The 18,901-nt window shown below is 45.1% G+C and overlaps 1 protein-coding gene across 3 annotated transcripts in view; it reads right to left on the bottom strand.

The window, feature by feature from the left end:
• Positions 1 to 18,901, bottom strand: part of ACVR2A (activin A receptor type 2A) — an 853,417-nt gene that overhangs the window by 217,307 nt on the left and 617,209 nt on the right. For all 3 annotated transcript variants that reach the window (XM_069616514.1, XM_069616513.1, XM_069616515.1), the window contains one exon: positions 17,848 to 17,993. In XM_069616514.1, coding sequence (XP_069472615.1) covers positions 17,848 to 17,993 — 146 coding nt within the window. The remainder of the gene's footprint in view (positions 1 to 17,847; positions 17,994 to 18,901) is intronic.

An 18,901-nucleotide genomic window follows, 5' to 3' on the forward strand; every position in this document is an offset into this window, starting at 1 on the left:
TTTTACGACTCACTAAGTACCTCCCTCTCATCATTTATTTAAGGCCAGACAATAATCGGAGGAGACTTCAACGTCGTACCTGACCCCATAAAGGACAAATCGCACCCCCCGACCCCGAGCGACTTCACCCAGGCACTGAGCCTCCTCAAGATGTTCCGTTCACTGGCAGTAGTAGACACTTGGCGGGTCCTTCACCCCACCGAAAAAGACTTCTCCTTTCATTCAGGCGTCCATCGAACCTTCGAGGATTGACCTCCTCTTAACCTCCCCCCAGACTCTAGCTTTCGTCAAGGAGGTGGCCATTGGCACGAGAGCCCTATCAGACCATGCCCCAGTGATCCTGGAAATCCGGGCGCAGAACCCAAAATCTGGACTTTATACGACCCCATCCTCAATGAGATGGCTACAAGGGACAAGAACGCGAAAGCTATCAAGAGCTTCTTTGAAGAAAACCCAGCATCCGATACCTCGGTGGGGAACACCTGGGATGCAATGAAAGCAGTCATCAGAGGTACCCGGATCGCCCAGGGAGCAGCCTATCATAGAAATAGGCGACAAACTCGGACAGCCTTGGAAGACGAACTGAAGGCCGCAGAAGAGACCCACAAGAAGAATGGTTGGTCCCCTAAGACACAGAAAGCCTTGCGCATAGCCAGAAAGAAATGAGAGGCCCATTATGCGGAACAGACCGCCCTACTCATGGCCGGAGCTAAACAATCTTATTACGCGAAGAACAATAAGGCAAATAAAATCTTGGTGGCCAAACTAAGACGTACCAAATTTATGACGGGCCTACGTGACCCCAAAGGAGTTACCCAATTCTCGGAACCCAAAAAGCAACAGCTAGCGATGGACTACTTCGCCAAGATCATGACGGCAAATCCACGAAACCAACCGCAACAAATGGAATAACTATGTAAAGCGGCGCTACCGCGGCTTTCTGACACCGAAAGGGAGGTGCTGGAGGCGCACATCACAGAGGAGGAGATTGAGGAGGCCATCAAGTCACTTAAACCACGAGCCCCGGACCCAGATGGATTCTCAGCAAGGTTCTATAAACTATTTAGGCCCCAACTGGTTCCCCACCTGGTCACACTTTTTAATTCCTTCAGGGAGACAGGATCTGTGACGCCCTCGATGCAGGAGTCGACCACCATCCTCCTCCCTAAACCTGGGAAAGACCCACAAGACTTAGCCTCGTACAGTCCGATTGCTCTATTGAACATTGATGCGAACCTATACTCTTAATTTTGGTGAACCGCCTGGGACCCATTCTACCAGGGATCATATTCAGCCAGACCAGGCAGGTTTCATCATACATCGGGCGGCAGGAGACAACATCCGGAGGACTCTCAACCTGGTGGACCTTACTGCCCGGAACTCCCAGAAGTTGGTCCTAATGGCCCTAGATGCGACCAAGGCCTTCGACAGGGTGGATTGGTCGTTTATGAAAAACACCTTGGGGGCCTTCGGCTTTGGGGCAACATTCCAATCAATGGTACTAGCTAACTACACTGGCCCGAAAACTCTCCTAAGAATCAATGGACACCATTCGGCCCCAATCCCCCTGACCTGCGGGACTAGACAGGGCTGTCCGCTGTCCCCACTGCTGTTCGCCCTGACCATGGAGCCCTTTGCCCAAAGAATCAGACTCAACAATCAGATCAAAGGCCCGAGGATCGGCCCCCCGCAACATAAAATCGCTCTGTATGCCGACAATGTCTTACTCATGCTTTCAGAAGCCAGCTCATCCCTCCGACACGCGCTAGAAGAGAGACAGCTATGGCGAGGTTTCCGGCTTTTCGGTAAACTTCGCTAAGTCTACGGCCCGAAGCATCGGCCTCACCCCGGGAGAACGGGAACCACTGGCTAAAATGTGCCCAACCACGTGGGAAGAAAGGGCGATCCCTTATCTGGGGGTCTATATCCCAGCGGACCCGAAAGACACATACAAGGCAAACTTTCCCCGGCTGTTCGGGGAACAGGAAGGTGACCTGAAACGATGGATGAGACACGAGATCTCGCTGCTAGGGCGCATAACAGCGTGCAAGATTAACCTCCTCCCGAGATTCCTTTACGCCTGTGCCTCCCTTCCAGTGGCGATCCCCGCTCCAGCCCTTCACAACCTACAGAGGAAGATGTTGAAATTTATGTGGAAAGGTAAGAAGGCGAGAATCCCCCTAAAAACGCTATTGGGGGTCCCAAATTGGGAGGTCTGGGAGTCCCGGACCTACAGGCTTACAGGGTGGCAGCCCAATTAGCGCAAATCCACACATGGCAGACAATCACAAACCGCCCCAGATGGGTGGAGCTGGAACAGTCACGGACACCACTACCACTTCGATTCTTGCCACACATCCCACCCCCTCTCCGAACACACTGGGGAGACCTTCTCCTGGCAACTAATCACACCCTAAAGTCCTGGGATTGGGCGCTAAAACGGAAGGGGGCCCCGAGAGGCCTGAGCCCTCAATCCCCGGTCTTCTTTAACCCGGCCTTCTCGCCTGGCACGAGCCCCTGCAACTTCCAAAACTGGATAAACGGCAGCCTTGAAACCATAGACCAGCTATACGGGGAAGGGGCACCCCTGACATTCGAGCAATGTAAAGAAAAATTCCAACTCCAGGAAAGATACAGATACACTTATATTCAACTGCGTCACTGGTGCACACCCCCCCAAACTCTGCAGGCAGCAACACGCCCCCCCCACCGCCCGGGAACTGACACTCAGGGACCTCCCGGCCAGCGGGAAGATTTCTACCCTATGCAGGCGAATTTTGGGGGACTTCCTGAGCACGAGAACGCGCTGCATGGCCCAATGGGAAGCGGACCTGGGTCACCCGATAGAAGACCGGACATGGGTGAACATCTGGACCCGGACGCACACCTCGTCCACCTGCATCACAAACAGGGAAAGCGCCTATAAAATCATGCTACGGTGGTATTACCCGCCCCTCAGACTTCATCATATGAATCCCCAAGTGGACTATCTCTGCTGGAGAGGGTGTGGCCTGCCAGGCCCTTTTTTCCACATGTGGTGGACATGTCCACGGATTCAGCAATTCTGGAAGACATGCCTAGAGACCATTGCGCAAATCACTGGGTCAGCGATCCCGCTGGAGCCGGAGCCCGTCCTTTGCTGACCCAGTGCCTACTAGCCCGGAAAACAACCCTGGCCCGCGCCTGGAAGGCCCCAGAAGGCCCCCTGATGGACCAGTGGTAGACAAAATTTTGGGACATACTGGTGGCGGAAAAGGTAACGGCGGCAAAGGCGGGTGCCCTACACAGATTTCAGAACATCTGGGCCCCAGTTCTGGAATATGACCTGCGATTCCCAGCCTTGACCTATAAACCCATTAACGCTCGCTGGACCCTGAAAGACCAAGAAAACCCCGAAAGGGACACATAGTGGCCGGGTGCGGGACAGACGGCCCCGGAGGGGGTGCCCAGACCTGGGGGGAGAGGGAGGGAGGGTGCACGGGAAAGAGTCTGGGGGTTAACATGCTTAAAATGCTTTAACGATGTTGCAAGTGGTTGTGTAATTGTCATCCTGCCTTGTTCAAAAATAAACAAAGTTAAAAAAAAAAAAAACATATATACAGTCACCGTTGGTTAAAACAATGCATACAATTCACTATAACACCTGAAAGGGAAGGTAAGTAATTAGGCAATTGTATAACCAACCAGTCCACAGGAATAGAAGCCCTAACTAAGTCAGGAAATGTTCCAGAGGGTGTGAAGATTGTCTTTCAAAAGTGATTTACAGTTGGGTAAAATACTTTTTATAGCTTCTAGAACAGCTTTTTCAACAAACGTTTAAAAAGCAATGGAATGGAATATAAATCAAAGTTCTTCACAAACCTTACAATGGAGGAGATCGGGGCACCGGTAACTATCCCCCATACGTGTTTTCAAAGCAACTTACACAATGTTTGTGTGATGGTTGTCGGGCAAATGGATATAGCCGATATTGTATGTTGAAAGAAGGTAGACATCAGGAATTTCCTTAGCTTGCAGTATTGAGCTTCTGTTCAAAACTTTATGCGTCTCTCCAGCTTCAAGTTGCTGTAACCAAACTCATGGGAAGGAAAATGGTTGACTAATGTTCACATTTAATCATTACTCCATCCGACTCTCGACTGATTTCCTCATACCAGTGGAAATAAGTGAAACTGGCTTCTGACTCTGCTATTGAAAAGTCATCTAGCCATCTATTTTACTCTCAGCCACGTTTCCTGATGTACCATCCTCCAAATGTATACAATCATTCTGTGAGTGGACTGTTGCTGTCAGTTTATTTGTATTTGTAGCTTTTGAATGATTTTTCCACAATAGAATATTGGCTACCATTGGACCGGCACTGAAGGTTTTTCAGTCTGTATTCCCCTGTGCCTTTTGGCGATTTAGCTTTTGCTTGCAAGGGTAAGGTATTACTTGTCGAGGGCTGTTCCATGTTGTTTGAAGAAATAACAATTTGACTCTGCATCACTTGCTTCTATGTTTGTTGTTCCACATCTTTTAAAGTTATTTGGATATTTTCTTAAATCTGTGTCCCAATCATTTTTTGCCTTGTTTGGTGCGCAAAGAAATTTCAATTTGGTTCCCTTTTTGACTTTTTATGCAACTTTTGATTTTTTGTTTTTGGCTCTTGTTGTTGACAATTATTTCAGCCCTTCTCATTTGCTTACTGGCATTTCCTATTCCGCTCATGTTTTGGAAATTCAGGCACACTTCTGGATGGTGCAATCATCTTTCCTCTTTCTCCACTGTCCTCCTTCGATCCAAGATCACTGGGTATCTGGGCTATCTTATAAACTCTTCCATTATGGATTGAGAGAGGTGGCTGTCATCAAAGGTGTTTGTCATGGCCTTCTTTGAGTGGATCTAAGCCCACATCAAGCAGTATATTATTCAAGTGATTGCCTTTTGTCAAATTACCCAGATTTGCCTCGACGTTGCAAGGTGGTTATTTGCCGTTAATGACTTTTCCTGCAAGTCATTCAAGAGAGTTGCATGTTGTCTTAGCGCTTAGCCTGTAAATGGCCCAGACTATCTGTAACTATTGTGGATATCAGAGATTTAAGGCCCACAAGTGACAAGTCGCAGCACTTAACCCCTTTTGTAAGTTCCAGGAGGATTCCAGAGCTCACCTGGACTGCTTCCTTAAGCAGTTCAGAAACCAATGAGTTCAAAACAAAGTTCAGAGCCGTTAAAGTGGTTTCAGTTGGACCTTTCAAATGGTCAATTGGTTGAATCAATATCAATGGTGATACATTATTGGGTTCGTTCACTGCAGTGAATCTGGGCGGCTGTACCAATTATTCTTGCATAGCTATTTGCGCCAATGTAATACCGATTGGGATCATAATAAGCTCCCTTATGGGCTGTTCGAGCAGCACATTTGCGGGGCTAAGCTACATAACAAGTGCAGAGTTGGTCAGTTCATAATTCTCAGAATCCCCCAAGCTACAACTTTGTCCATTTGAAAAGAACTCTGATTTTTCATTGCAATTGCAGACGGCATATATTCATAGCCATTGTCAAAGGTATGTTTCGATCTTTTTTTAATTAGTAAAGGGCTTGAGGTTGCATTTAGCTCTTCATCCAAGTTTTTTTCTTATTTTCTGCACTTGATTATTTTAACATGTGTGCCTCGTTTTCCACCCTACCCTACTTCCGGCCAGGTCAAATCAATTTCAATGGCCTTGGGATTGCCTCAGATTGTATACATTATTCATGTCAGACGAGTTGCAGAATGTTAACTTGATTTTTTCTCGACTATGTTGCCAACACACGGATAATAACGCTCTATCTTTACCATGACGCTCACGTGTTATTTCCGATACATTTGCCAACTCTTTGATTCAATGTTTTTTAATTGGCACCCCTTTGCTCGTCACCGCGTATTCGTGGGATACAGTTTTGTTGCAATAGACAATCAACGAGCAATGAAAACAGTGGTAAAAAACAAGACCCACTTTGCGCTCACCGTTAACTCAATGATTTTCAGTTTTACATTATTCCCATCTGCGCAACGAGGTCACAGGGCTTGCTGCAATCTTGACTTTTTAGGAATAGAGTCAAGGACACGGGGACTCCCGTGAATCACGGCAGACCACAAATTCTGCACCCTCTTCCGCTCCGCGCTGTATCTGGGTTTTAGAAGGAAAGCCCACCTCTTCCTGTGGCTGCACTACAAAGCAGTTAAAGGGCCAAAACACAGCTATAAGTTGAATTTTTCAAAACTCGACAGTCCGGGAACACAGAATATTGGTCAGACCACCACTTCCGCAATACATTTTATATCTACAACCAGTAACTTGGGAAAGCTCCTTTCCTGCATTGAGCAATAGTATGTGCTACTGTTGGACCAAGGATGATCCACACGTGGAAAAAATAAGCATCTGTATGCACCTAAGGTAGATTTTCCAACCCAACTCGGATATACTAGAAGCCACTTCCCATGTGCCACTCCTTTCAGTTTTAAAGACACTGCTGTCCAAGCAGCTGAACTATCTCCCCTTTTTATATTTCGAGCAGCTGCCTCTGTTCTAGATGCTGGAGTAGGTCACTGCAGATCGCAGTACAAACTAAGTATTAGGGGGCGCCATGCTACCCACACTTCAATGCTTGGCAAGAAAAACAAAATAGTGGGACAAGAGGAGATGCAGATAGAGGGAAAGTGACAACTGATAGGAATAGAAACGCGAGAGGTGGCATAAAAAACAAAGACCAGAGAAAGCAAGGCAATGAGAGAGAATGATGGGGAAAGAGAAAAGGAGAAGGAAAACACTAAGTGATTTCAACCCGGCACTCCACCTAAGTCAATGCCTAGCGTATGATGCACAGCTGGAACCCGTAATTATTTATTATGTCTATAAATTCTTTTATTTCTGAATGATATATACCCTTATATCACGCCCCTCTCTTTGAACCTCCCCCCCCCCCCCCTGTCACACTGTACCAGGAAGCAGGCTGTTTTGCAAAGTTAAAAGGATTTATTTGATGCATTTCACAATATATATATATATCACACTATTTAATGGTTTATACAATGATCACCAATGGGGTGATGACACAACAACTCTCTTTAATCACACGGAGTAATGATAGGAAAAATAATGCAGCATATAAATAAAACTTTGTGTGGGTTCAATCAAAATGATCACTCTTTCCCCCTGCACACTACTCAATCCCCCCAATATGCAGTATAAAGAGATGGAAGGAGAGAAGACAGGTTTCAGGAATACGCACAACAAATACAGTATCAATCCCAATTTCCCCCAACAAACACAGCGAAAAACAGGAATGATTGCAACTTGTCAAAATGGTTTTGAATGTGGCTTTAAATGAATGGGAAAACACTGAAAATGGATTTTATTCACTAAAATGGATTCAATACTAGTGGGAGCCGCTTTGTATTGCTTCAGATAAACGCTATCAATGAATATTGAGTAACTAGCAGGTTAAAAACTTAATTTTGAGGTCAGATGCAATGTACAGCTGTTTCACACGTGATAGATTTGAGCCAGACAAAAAATCTGCGGCAAACTTTTCCCCGCGCGGTAAGCGCGATTGCGGAATAACTAGAAGGGTTTGTTGGAAAGCCGAGGATGTTAGTTTCAATTTGACACTTAAATTTCATTTCTAGCATACACGTAAGTTATGAAGGTTTTTGTAGAGGTCGATTTTTTTTTTAGAAAGAGTCAAAATTGGCAAATTGTAAAAGAATTGTGCGCTTTTTTAAACTTAAACAAGGTTTCCTTACGCTAGGGGAGACTAGGAAGATACAAACTACCAACGGCACAGCCACCAGATCAGGCTCAGGCTTTGGCCCGCCGAGATGCTTGCCTTTCTTCAGCAAATATATTAGCGCAAAGATGATTTTAACACTACTATTAATAAAGGACTATAGGAATGAGAGAAAGATTTAGGTAAGACAACAGATTTTCTACAATGCAGTTCTGGATGTAAGAGTGGATTTGGATAGGGATGACTTATGGATAATACATATGCTAGAGACAATCCTATGCTATGGATACTCACTACTACTGGTTGGAATGGACCCGTCAGGGATCTGGTCAAAGATTTCTGGACTGGAATCTGCTAGCACACTGGACTGGACTCAAGGCGCTCTGGTTCTGCACTCAGCACGGCACTCTGGACACTGAACGGCGGAATTGGACTGGATCCAACGGGTTGGTTCTGGTTCGCAGCCATCTGGTCACAGCTCTACTGGATTGGATCTTTGGATTCTGACAATAGTGTGGAGCAAGAAAGTAGCACAGCTCAGCCAGGCTGTTCTTTTTTCTGTTCCCCTTGGAGGTCTGGGGTAAAATCTGGTTTCAGGATTTTAAAAGGCCAAGCTGAGAAGGGTTCAGCTTTGGAAATGGGCCTTTCTGCTTTCAAAGTTCTGGAGTCTGGAGTCTTGGATATGGATTTCTCTTGCAAAGTGCTCCGCCAGCAATCAGTTGATGGGTGAATCTGCCTGCCTCTAGGTCCTAAGCAATCTCTATGTATGTATTTTCTAAAGGGGTGGGCAGGCTGAATTATACTAGGCACACCCCTAGGGATTCTATTGGTTAGGGTCTTTCCTCGCCCCTAATTTGAGAAGGAAACATGGTGTCATGATGACGCTGTATTTTGTAATCCAGGGAGTACCTCCCCTTTGTTTCTGCACATGAAATCTATTTTTCATACAAGACAGATTTACAATTTTACAAACTTGCTAGCAACAGCATATTGATATCACAGATTTGGTGGAGCAAGTATTCCTCCCAGCCCCGTCTCAGTGAGAGCTTGGGTCTAGATTTGGCAATTTTTTGCACTTTTGGTCTGTTACCCATGTCAGATTTGTCCACATTGTTACACATATGTGCACATGACATCTGGGCATAATCATGTGAAGTTTCATGTTTCTGGCATCACCGCAATTACTACAAAACCACAAATTCTGTAGTCTTGTCCCTGAACAGAGCACAGAGTTCTGAGTAGTTTCAAAACGTGACCAGCATTTTCATATTACAATGCTGTATTGTACAAATTGTTGCAATTTTGCACAGTACTCCGTCAGTCTCTTACAAAAATATACTTTCTTGTGCTTTAAGAATACACATAGCTGTCTGTCCTGCCTCCAAAGTTTTGGTGGGTCAAGAGCAATCCCTGCCCCTTTCTGGCAGAGGTTTCTGTTGACACTCGCATCTGCATTTTCCTTTCGGCCAAGGGAGTCCGTTGTCTCTCTCGGGGGCAGCAGAGCAAAATCCCCTCCCCTTTTCATTAACATCTGACAGAGTTCCTGGGGCAGAAAGCAGAAGGAAGGCACCTTTTGTTTGGGGCACGCTGTGGAATTTGCTTTGAAACTCTGTGGCTGGCATCAGAGGTTACTTTAACTCACTTTGTTTAAAATTGTCTTTGATAAAATAAACTTACATTTTCAACAATAGGCAAACAGATCTCTAATTCCAGTCTTTTTAAACATAGAGATTGAATAGTGGCAACCTATATTGCTTTTGATGGCAAGTCACTTAATTTCAACCATTTGATTTTCTTGCACAAGTTTTAACTGCCAGTGTAATTAAATGACAGCTTTCATACAGGCGGCCGACGGTACTGCGCCCATAATTTGCAGATTTTTCACAGACAAGCACACTTTTTAATGTGGATATTCTATGATGAATTCTGCTTCTCCTGACATTGTGTGCTTATGTGGATTCTTTAAATAAAGTGACAGGTAACACCCAGCAAGGATGACCGCTCTTTTATGATGTTTGGGAAACATTATTTTGTAATTTCAGCAACCAAGGAAAACGGATTTCAGAGCACTTCTGGGTTTCCTTGCAATAAAGCACTGCCTTTCATGAAGTTTCCATTTGTACTCTGTGGGCAGCCCAATGACAGGTCCCCCCCCCCCTATCCGGCTTTCGGACTATCTTATTAAGAGCACTTTTTTACTAATTCTCAATACGTTGCTATCCTTCACCATTAAACATCATTTACTATATTATATGAGTAAACTGAGCAGCGCTTTATTTCGAGCTGTTGATAGTACTGTCTTTACATTCTTAATGACTTTTTTAGTTTGAGCTGGTGTACTACAGTATTGACGCTAACAGCACGCACCATAACGCTGGTTCCTTTATACTCACTATGTTCATTAGTAGCCTCTCTACTATGGTCGCCGCATTCACTACGGCTTTTGACATTTCCTTAGCAACCTAGGGTAAACTAGTATAAGTATTAGGCATGCGCACGGCGCGCCTTTGTGGCTTCCCCCGTGGATTCAGTCGCCTGCCGTTGCTGGGTAAGATACTTTCCCTTTCTGGACACTGCACAATAGCATTTAGAGACACTTTTGCTCTGCAAACATATTACGTATCAGTGAGCTAATCACCACGGTGCATGTCTCTTTCAGACTGAGTCTGCACGTGGATAGCAACGCTTTTCAGGAATCATTACCGTGACGACTTCAAGATTTGAATTTATGCTGTTTTTACGGCAATGTTAGTGTATTATCATTTGAATGATTTCACTAAACCGTAGAGAAAGAAATAGCTCATTGTTTTTTCTTCGTTTTATCTTCTACCTCTCCTCTCTTTACTATTCGTTCTGGTGCTTCATCATCATGGTGATTTAACAATATGCCAATCCAACTACACAAATGTTACGGCTTTGCACGTATGCATTTGCTTTTTTTTACCATCATATACGATATTGGTATGTGTTTATGTCTTTACATACATATAATCGATCACGTTTTGGGTTATCGATTTTGGACATTTATGCTTTTTGAATACGGGGTACTTACACGCAGTATATTGGAATGCTGCAACCATGATAATGTACTTGCTGATTGCTTTGTTTGCTTGTTTTTTTACACATTTTTTTGGCGAATTAACCTGACGAATGTTGTAGTTTTACTTAACTACTGTTTATATGTTATGAATTGCGGGTAATAGATTTGTTTGTTTATTTCCGACATTCGGATCTCAATAATTTGAGTATGAGCTGGCCCTGACGAAGGAATTCAGTTTCCGAAATGCATTGGCCATTTTTGAGCTCACCCTGCACATCTGCTTTCACTAAGATGTACAATTGCTAAATATTAAACTAAGAATAAACAGCCATACTTTGCAACAATTTGATGAAAACTGGTCATTTCTCTTGATCAAACAACACAGAATAGACACACCACGTTGTGGTGATTGGGAGTGCAGCCCGCACCGCTGGCTTAACGGCCTTGGTCTATACCCTCAGGTTTCGGCAGTGTGGTCTCCTGTTCCACCAATGACACAGGCAAAGTAGATTGGCAGCCAACTTTCTGGTTTCACAGCGCAATTCTCGGAGGTTTAGCGTGCATAGGGCTTTTTGCGGCCATTTTGTTGGTTCTGGTGCCACCAGCACACAGTGATGTCGCAGGGCAGTGCCTAGTGAGTCAATGCATCCCACAACATAAAGTGGGGTGGTGCATACATGTAACAAACCATGCAAGGCATTACCTGTCCCTGAATGGCATCAATAGGGCATTTGAGATTGCCTTGCGCATATCATGGCAGGAACTGGACATGGCAGACTGTAGTTAACATATGGTGACTTGCCAAGTAAGGCATTAACTGGAATAGATGGCACTGCATTGTAAGGTTCAATGTTCAAAATACAAGAATTGAAAAGGGAAACAATGTTTCCCAGTGCTGATAGTCTGAAGGACTGATCAGCTCCCCCATAACAAGTGAGCAAAAGGAAAGAGAAGTGAAGCTGAAGGACTTGCATCCCTTCAAAAAGAATGGGGTACCACAGGAAACTATGGTGGGAATGTTGCAAAAAAATAAAAATAAATTACAAAAGAAAATACTGGCACACACACATACGCCCCTTAGCCCGCAAAAGCTACAGCTGTCCCTGAGAAAGATTTTCATATAAGGCATTTTCTGACCCGAGATGGCAGGAAGAAGGCCAAAGAACACGCGGAATCCCCTGCCCGTGGAACGGCATTTTAGGTTGCTAGTCAGCTTCAGTAGCTTCAGTAAATGCAAAAGTGCACGAGTAAAAATACAAAAACAGTAAAAATACCAGTGCTGCCACTAGCTTGTCCTGGCGAATTGTAAAAGTAACAAAAAAGCCATTACATAAAAAGATATACGGATACAAATGTTCATAACTGTACTCCAATGTAAGGTGATGTGTGCAATTGTAACAATACAAGAATTCATAAAGAGACAGTCTTCTCAGTACTGACAATCTTAGTGACTAGTCCGTTTCCCCATAAGAATGAGCAAATCAGGCACCGGAAGAAAAAGCAGGATTTACTTGGCTCAAAAAGTCAGGACAGAGTTCAAAACAGGCAAAAAGAAAGGGTGTCCCATAAAAAACTATGGAGGGAAAGTTGCAAAAAGAAAAGCTTTCCTAACAGTGAAATTAGGTTCACCAGTTGAGGGGGCTTGTGTGTGAATGCACTTAAATGACTACAAACAGGAATCTTAGGAGGAAGTGATGTTGCATGAGAGCCCGTAGAGGAGGAAAGAAGTTTTAGAGTGAATGTGTGCAGGGGGAGTAAAGATTTGGTTGAGCGATGGGTGAGTTAGTGTATCTTTCTGATGTTCAATAGGTCTGGATGCCATGGCAACCCATGGTATAAAGTAATGGAGCCCGAGATCGCTGTCAGAAAACAGCAATGTTTACAGTCTTGGGGAATGGGGAGAGAAAGTGAATGAATCAGCATATGAAAGAGGGATGAGTGTGAGGAGCATTGTGCATAGGGAGGTAAATTACATCCTTTTTGCATGAGTTGAGCCTAAGACAACAAGGGCTATGCAGTGGTGGATGGCTGAGGCAGTTATAGACAAGATTTCAGGTGTGAAGAACAACATGATCTGGGCATCATCGCCAAAGGGATTAACAACCTGGTATGAGGTGAAAATGGGGCTAAGGTTCCACAAGCTTTTCCCATTACAAAACCAATCTCGAGAAACTTGGCACAAACTATCTTTTGAGGTGACACAAATATAACAGGATTCCTTAAAATATAAATAAACGAAGCAGTAGAAAACGATTTATGAAAATTGTGAAAAGACTAAATAAACATAGGCCAGAGTTTTAATACTGACAAATCAAGGGAATTTGTCCATTCTCCCCAGGGGGAATCCCCCCCCCCTCCCCTGTGAGAATAGGGAGGTGAGCCTGCGCCGCAATACCTTCCTTAGGGGTAGAGGCAAGTGAAACCTCACCAGGAGAGCCTCCCCCCTGAGGGGACAAGGGCTCCCGTTTGCATGAGGAACTACCCTAAGTTACATACTATAGCCTACATGGCATGTTTCAAAATGTCAGAAACCATAAAGTATCAGAACTGGGACGAAGAAACTCCTAATGGATATCGTTATCTTATGCAAAAGGCCATGTCCCTTTCATTCAGAACGCCCCATTCACAGGGGACGAGGACGTTAAAAAGTTCAAAGGATGGTGATCAAGAAGACAAGGAAGGGGGAGATGAATGCATACGCAAGCTGGGGGTGTCCCCATCCTGCGCAACACCTGGAGCCGACGTAAACCAGGAAGGGCACGAGTTTTAAACTCGCTGGAGACTGCAGAATGGAATGCCAGTCTTGTGGCAGCCTCGCAGCACGAGATCCTCACAGAGCAAAATCCCAGGAAGAGATGGTGGCGAGACCACGGAGGGAAATACATGGTGGATAGCTGGTCCGCATAACGTTGCTGATACTACCGGCAGGAGAAGGTCACAGTGTGTGCAGGCGAGCAGCCAAACACTGCAACAACGTGACGAAATGTAAGAACGAGAGGAGACCGACGCTGAAGAAGTGGAGTCGGCTGCTCAAGAGAAAATCGCTCCTGCGGAAGGCTGCTTCCAAATACGTTGCCCTTCAAGAACAAAGAGAAAGGGAAGCGCGAGAGGATTCAAGGGAATCATAACAGAGTTTACTGGTCACAGTAGAAGCTATGAAACAAAGTTTACTTTGAAACAAAGTAGCTACAAAGGTTGTGAGTAACGAGAAAGGATTGCTGAAAAGCTGTACTGTGTGAGAAAAAAAACAATGCATAAAAATACCGTAGGAAAAGGGCGATAACTCCTCATTCTGTACAAGACAAAGATAATAGTAAGAAAGGAAGAGATGAACAAGAGTTCAGAGGCACTAGGTAACTGAGCCACCCTTCCTCTACTGTGCCCTCCCTCTCTCACTGCTCTAACCTTCTCTACCCCCCCCCACTATCCAACCCTCCTCCCTCATCAACATTGCTCTCTGGAACGCTAGATCCCTCTGCAACAAGACCGCAGCTGTTCTTGACATGTTCCTCCGTCTCAACCTTCATTTCCTCTGTCTCACTGAAACCTGGGTCCCTCCTCACAACACTTCAGTCCCTGCCTCCCTAACCATCTCTTCTTCCTCCTTCTCTCACATCCCTCGCGCCACTGTTCATGGCGGAGGTATTGGCCTCCTCTTCAACCCCAAATACCTTTCCTCTCCCTTCTTTCCTTCCCTTCCTTCTTTCCCCTCATTCAAGTTTCTTTACAAATCCTTCTCCTCACCCCATCTCCTTTCTAATGATATATCGCCCTCTCTACCTTCTATGAAAACCTCGATCACCTCCTTTCTCTTATCTCTCCGTCTCCCTCCCCCTTACTGTTCTAGGCGATTTTAATCTTCACTTCCCTTATTCCCCTCACTCCTCTCCCCTATCGTCCATCCTCGATTCCTACCTTCTTTCCCCTCTTCCTTCCTCTCCTACTCACTCCTCTGGGTCCACTCTTGACCTTATCTTTAACTCTTCCTATCCCTCTTCTTCTGTCTCTACACTTCCTCTGCACCTCTCTGATCATGCTTTACTCTCCTTCTCTTACCCCCCTCCATCTTCCTTCGTCCCATAAACCTTCCCCTTCTATGTTCTCATGTTGTGACCTTTGTAACTTTGATCCCTCCCTTTTTTTTTTAAACCTGCTCTTCTCTCCCCCCTCTCCGCGACTTCTCCTCTCTATCAGCCAATGATGCACTTTCTGCTCTTTCCTCTTCTATCTCCTCCTCTCTTGATCTCCTCCACCCCATTTCCTTCTTCCGTCCAACCCAGAAACCGTCTGAATCTTGGCTTTCCCCTCAACTCCTCACCATGCAACGTCTCCTCCGACGTCTCGAGAGACTCTGGCTCAAATCTCCATCACTTTCCAACCAATCCTCCTACTTCTCTTATCACTCCCTCTATGTCTCCTGTCTCACCTCAGCAGAATGCTCTTACTACTCAAACCTTCTTCATTCCCAAACTTCCCACCTCCGTCGTATCTTCCAAACTCTCTCTTGTCTTCCCTCTCCCCAACCCCTGATCCCTCAACCTCCTCCACCCTCTCTCCCTCTGACTTCGCAAACTTCTTCTCCTCAAAGATTCTTGAACTTCGACAAAAAATCAATTCCTCTTCACTCTCCCCTCTCCCCCTTCATCACCCTCTACTTGCATGACTGAATTCTCCCCAGTGTCCCCATGACGTTTCTATCCTCCTCTCCAAAGCCCATCCCTCATCTGCCCCGTCTGACCCCGTCCCCTCCCTTCTTATTCCTAAAATCGTCCCTCTAATTATTCCCTACCTAACCTCCTTCTCCAATATCTGCCTTTCCTCGGCCTCCTTCCCCTCTGCTTTCAAGCATGCCACTATCATTCTGATTCTGAAGAAACCTACCGCTGATCCCCTGCTCACCTCAAACCTCCGCCCTATCTCACTTCTCCCTTTCCTCTCTAAATTTCTTGAGCGCCTTGCCTACTTGCAGCTCTCATCCTTTGTCACTAATCTCTCTCTCTCCATCCCCCCTCTCAATCTGGATTTCGCCCCAAACACTCTCCTGAAACTGCCCTCACTTACATCCTTAACTCCCTCCTCTCTGCCCAAAACGCTAAGCAATCCTCTGTCCTTATTCTTCTTGATCTCTCGGCTGCCTTCGACACTGTTGATCACCCCCTTCTTCTCAACACTCTCTCCTCCTTTGGTTTCAAAGGCTCTGTACTCAACAGGCCTTCCTCTTACCTCTCCCCCCGCTCTTTTACTGCTTCCTGTGGAGGCCGCTCCTCTCCCTCCCACCCTCTTGAATACGGAGTTCCCCTAGGCTCTGTGCTTGGTCCTTTCCTATTCTCACTCTACACCTCCCTCCTTGCCCCTGTGATTTCCTCTTTTGTCATCTCTCACCATTTCTATGCCGATGACACGCAGCTCTTTCTTTCCTTCTCTTCCTTCTCTCCTGACCTCCACCTTAAACTTTCCTCCTGTCTCACTGCTATTAAAAACTGGATGGCTTCTCGCTTTCTTTCCCTTAAATCTGACAAAACTAAAGTAGTTTGCCTCCCTTCCAACTCCCTTCCCCCTCCCTTGGCTGGCTCCCCTTTCATTCTCAACTTAAATTTCACTTCCTCTGCCTGGTCTTCAAATCTCTCGACGATCTTGCTCCCCCTTATCTCTCTTCCCTTCTCACCCTCCTGTCCCCTTCGTTCCGCTGACCACTTCCTCCTCACTGTTCCTCCCTCCCCTTGTGCCCCCTCCTGTTTCCGCTCCTTCCAACTCCTGGCCCCCCTGCACTGGAACGCCTTGCCTCTTTCTATCCGCTCTACTCCTACTTTTTCCTCTTTCTGCACGGCACTCAAATCTCTCCTTCTCCATTCCCAGTCATGGCAACCCCCTCCTCTCACTCCCCTCTCCTACCCCTTTCCCTTCTACCCCCCTTAACCTCTCCCCCCACTTTCCCCCTCCCAATCCTCCCTCCTAACTTTCCATCCCTCTTCCTTCTAGCCCTCCCCCTCCTCTCCCCTTTCCCCTCATTGAATAATTGCTCTACATACTGTTTTTGGTGACTGATTCATGTTTGTAATTTGCTTCTGTTGTTACAGTTTTTGTTATGTTAAATGTACCCTGTTGTAACTGTACAGCGCTTTGGTATAAAGCGCTATATAAGACTAATAAATACAAATACAGACAAAGACAAATTGACCAAGATAAATGGAACTGTTATTACCCAAGAGAAAAAGAATATCAAGTAAGATTGCCTGCCAAGAATACGCTGAGACTCGGGGCAAAGAACATCGAGCTAATAAGGAATCCCCGAAAGGGACATCCTAGACCAGGAAAAACCTCAGAGAAGACACAAGACTACTGGCTGATTGGCATTAAATACTGGTACTAGAGAAGGGAGTCATTCTCCTGACCCAAGTTAGTTTTCATAAGTGGTAGGGTCAGTTAGGATAGTTTTTGAACAGCAGACCTATTTCTTCGGGACACTTATGACTGACAAACTAGCACCTTCGTAACTTGGTAGGCACCACCCATAGTGATGGGGAAAGTTAGGCCTGATAGTGTTACTTTAATAAAAATATTGTCCATCATGCCATTTGAGAGTCTGTGACCTTTGTCCGACTGCACAATACCCATCATCCACATGATAAATAGAAAAGAAAAAATCATAGGTGAAGAGGCATCATTGGAGGAATCAAACAGTAGAGCCTCCACCCTTTCGAGTTATCCTAAATGAAAAGGAAGCTGGTGTGGTTCTGAAAGACCCTGGGCCCGAATTCCAAAAGCTTTTTATAATGGCACAATCCCATTGGAAAATGCATTCGTAAATCAGGCCCCCTGCCTGTTCAATAGATTAAACGTTAAAATGTCAAAAACAGATTTAAAGAAAGTGTTTCAGGATCCCCAAGTCAGACAGGGGTGGGCAGAGGAATGGTGAAGTATCTAAGAGTGCAGTGAACTGAGGAGGAGAATATTATAAACTAGGAAATGTAAAGTTAGTAAATTTAAGGCCTTTGCCCTTTTGGCAAATCAGGATTTCCTTTTGAAGCTTTTTCTGTCAACATATTTGTATTTACCTGTGAGCAATGGCAGGTTTGTGTCCATCCTTTATACCGGGTATATCCTCATGAAGATAAGCCAAGCCCCTCGCCATCGATTCAGCAATATGACACAGGTCACTCCACGAAACAATATTTGATTTGAGGAAATCAGTAAGAGAACTCTGAAGACAAAAACAAAATCACAAAGTGGTGTTCAAACAGCGATAACTATGTGCAATTTTGCAACCAATATTGAAAAAGTGTAACGTTACATGTACTTCACATGGAAAACTTGATTTTTCATTCAAAAAGTTATGGGCACACAACAAAACTGCTGACTTTATGCAAACCTCCGATTTATGAAATGCAACATTGTCTTCCTGCTTTCAAACAGGTTTGACTTCTCCCAATACCATCGAACTTCATTCAGAGAGATTTCAATTTTATTTTAAATACTAAAGAATTTAATTTGCTAATGTGAAGTTGAGAAACAAGAGAATTCTAATTGCAATAACCGTGACAATATTACACAATTTTAGGATTAGAGATTTTGCATATTTTGTTGCATTAACATTTACCTTCTAACATTTGTAATGTGCACTGAGCTCTATAGAAACATTGCACAACACAAAATTAGCTTTAAGTATGAACACTTAATTTAAGAGCAGTATCACGAAAGTTAACCGCTAACTTGAGTTTTAGCCCATCACTAGGCCTCGTTCACCGAATGTTAAATCATTGAATAATTTATTGAGCATTTGAAAGGCACCTATTGTCATCCGCCGCGACTGGCGGATTCTTCCGCATTGGCGATTGCGGTATGGGTGTAGAGGGCGGTAGTCCTTCCTCTTTTTTCACTGCTCCGGGTGCCGTTCTAGCTTTTGTAGCATGGAGCCCCCCGGGAGTACTTATTCCTCCTTCTCCCAGCGGACTCTGCGTTGCAACCCCTCTGGATTGTTTCACGGCTTCCGGGTTAACGCTTCTGTGCTACTGACACTCCGCCTTTGACTGTCAGTTTTCCTCCTCTCTCGCTGGCTTCGCTTCTTGTGCGAAGCCCCTTCGCTCCGCAGCTTCGCTGCATCTTACCTGT

Source organism: Ambystoma mexicanum, chromosome 9 (genome assembly GCF_040938575.1).
Source record: "Ambystoma mexicanum isolate Mex_15411 chromosome 9, UKY_AmexF1_1, whole genome shotgun sequence".
NCBI classification, from domain to species: Eukaryota; Metazoa; Chordata; class Amphibia; order Caudata; family Ambystomatidae; genus Ambystoma; species Ambystoma mexicanum.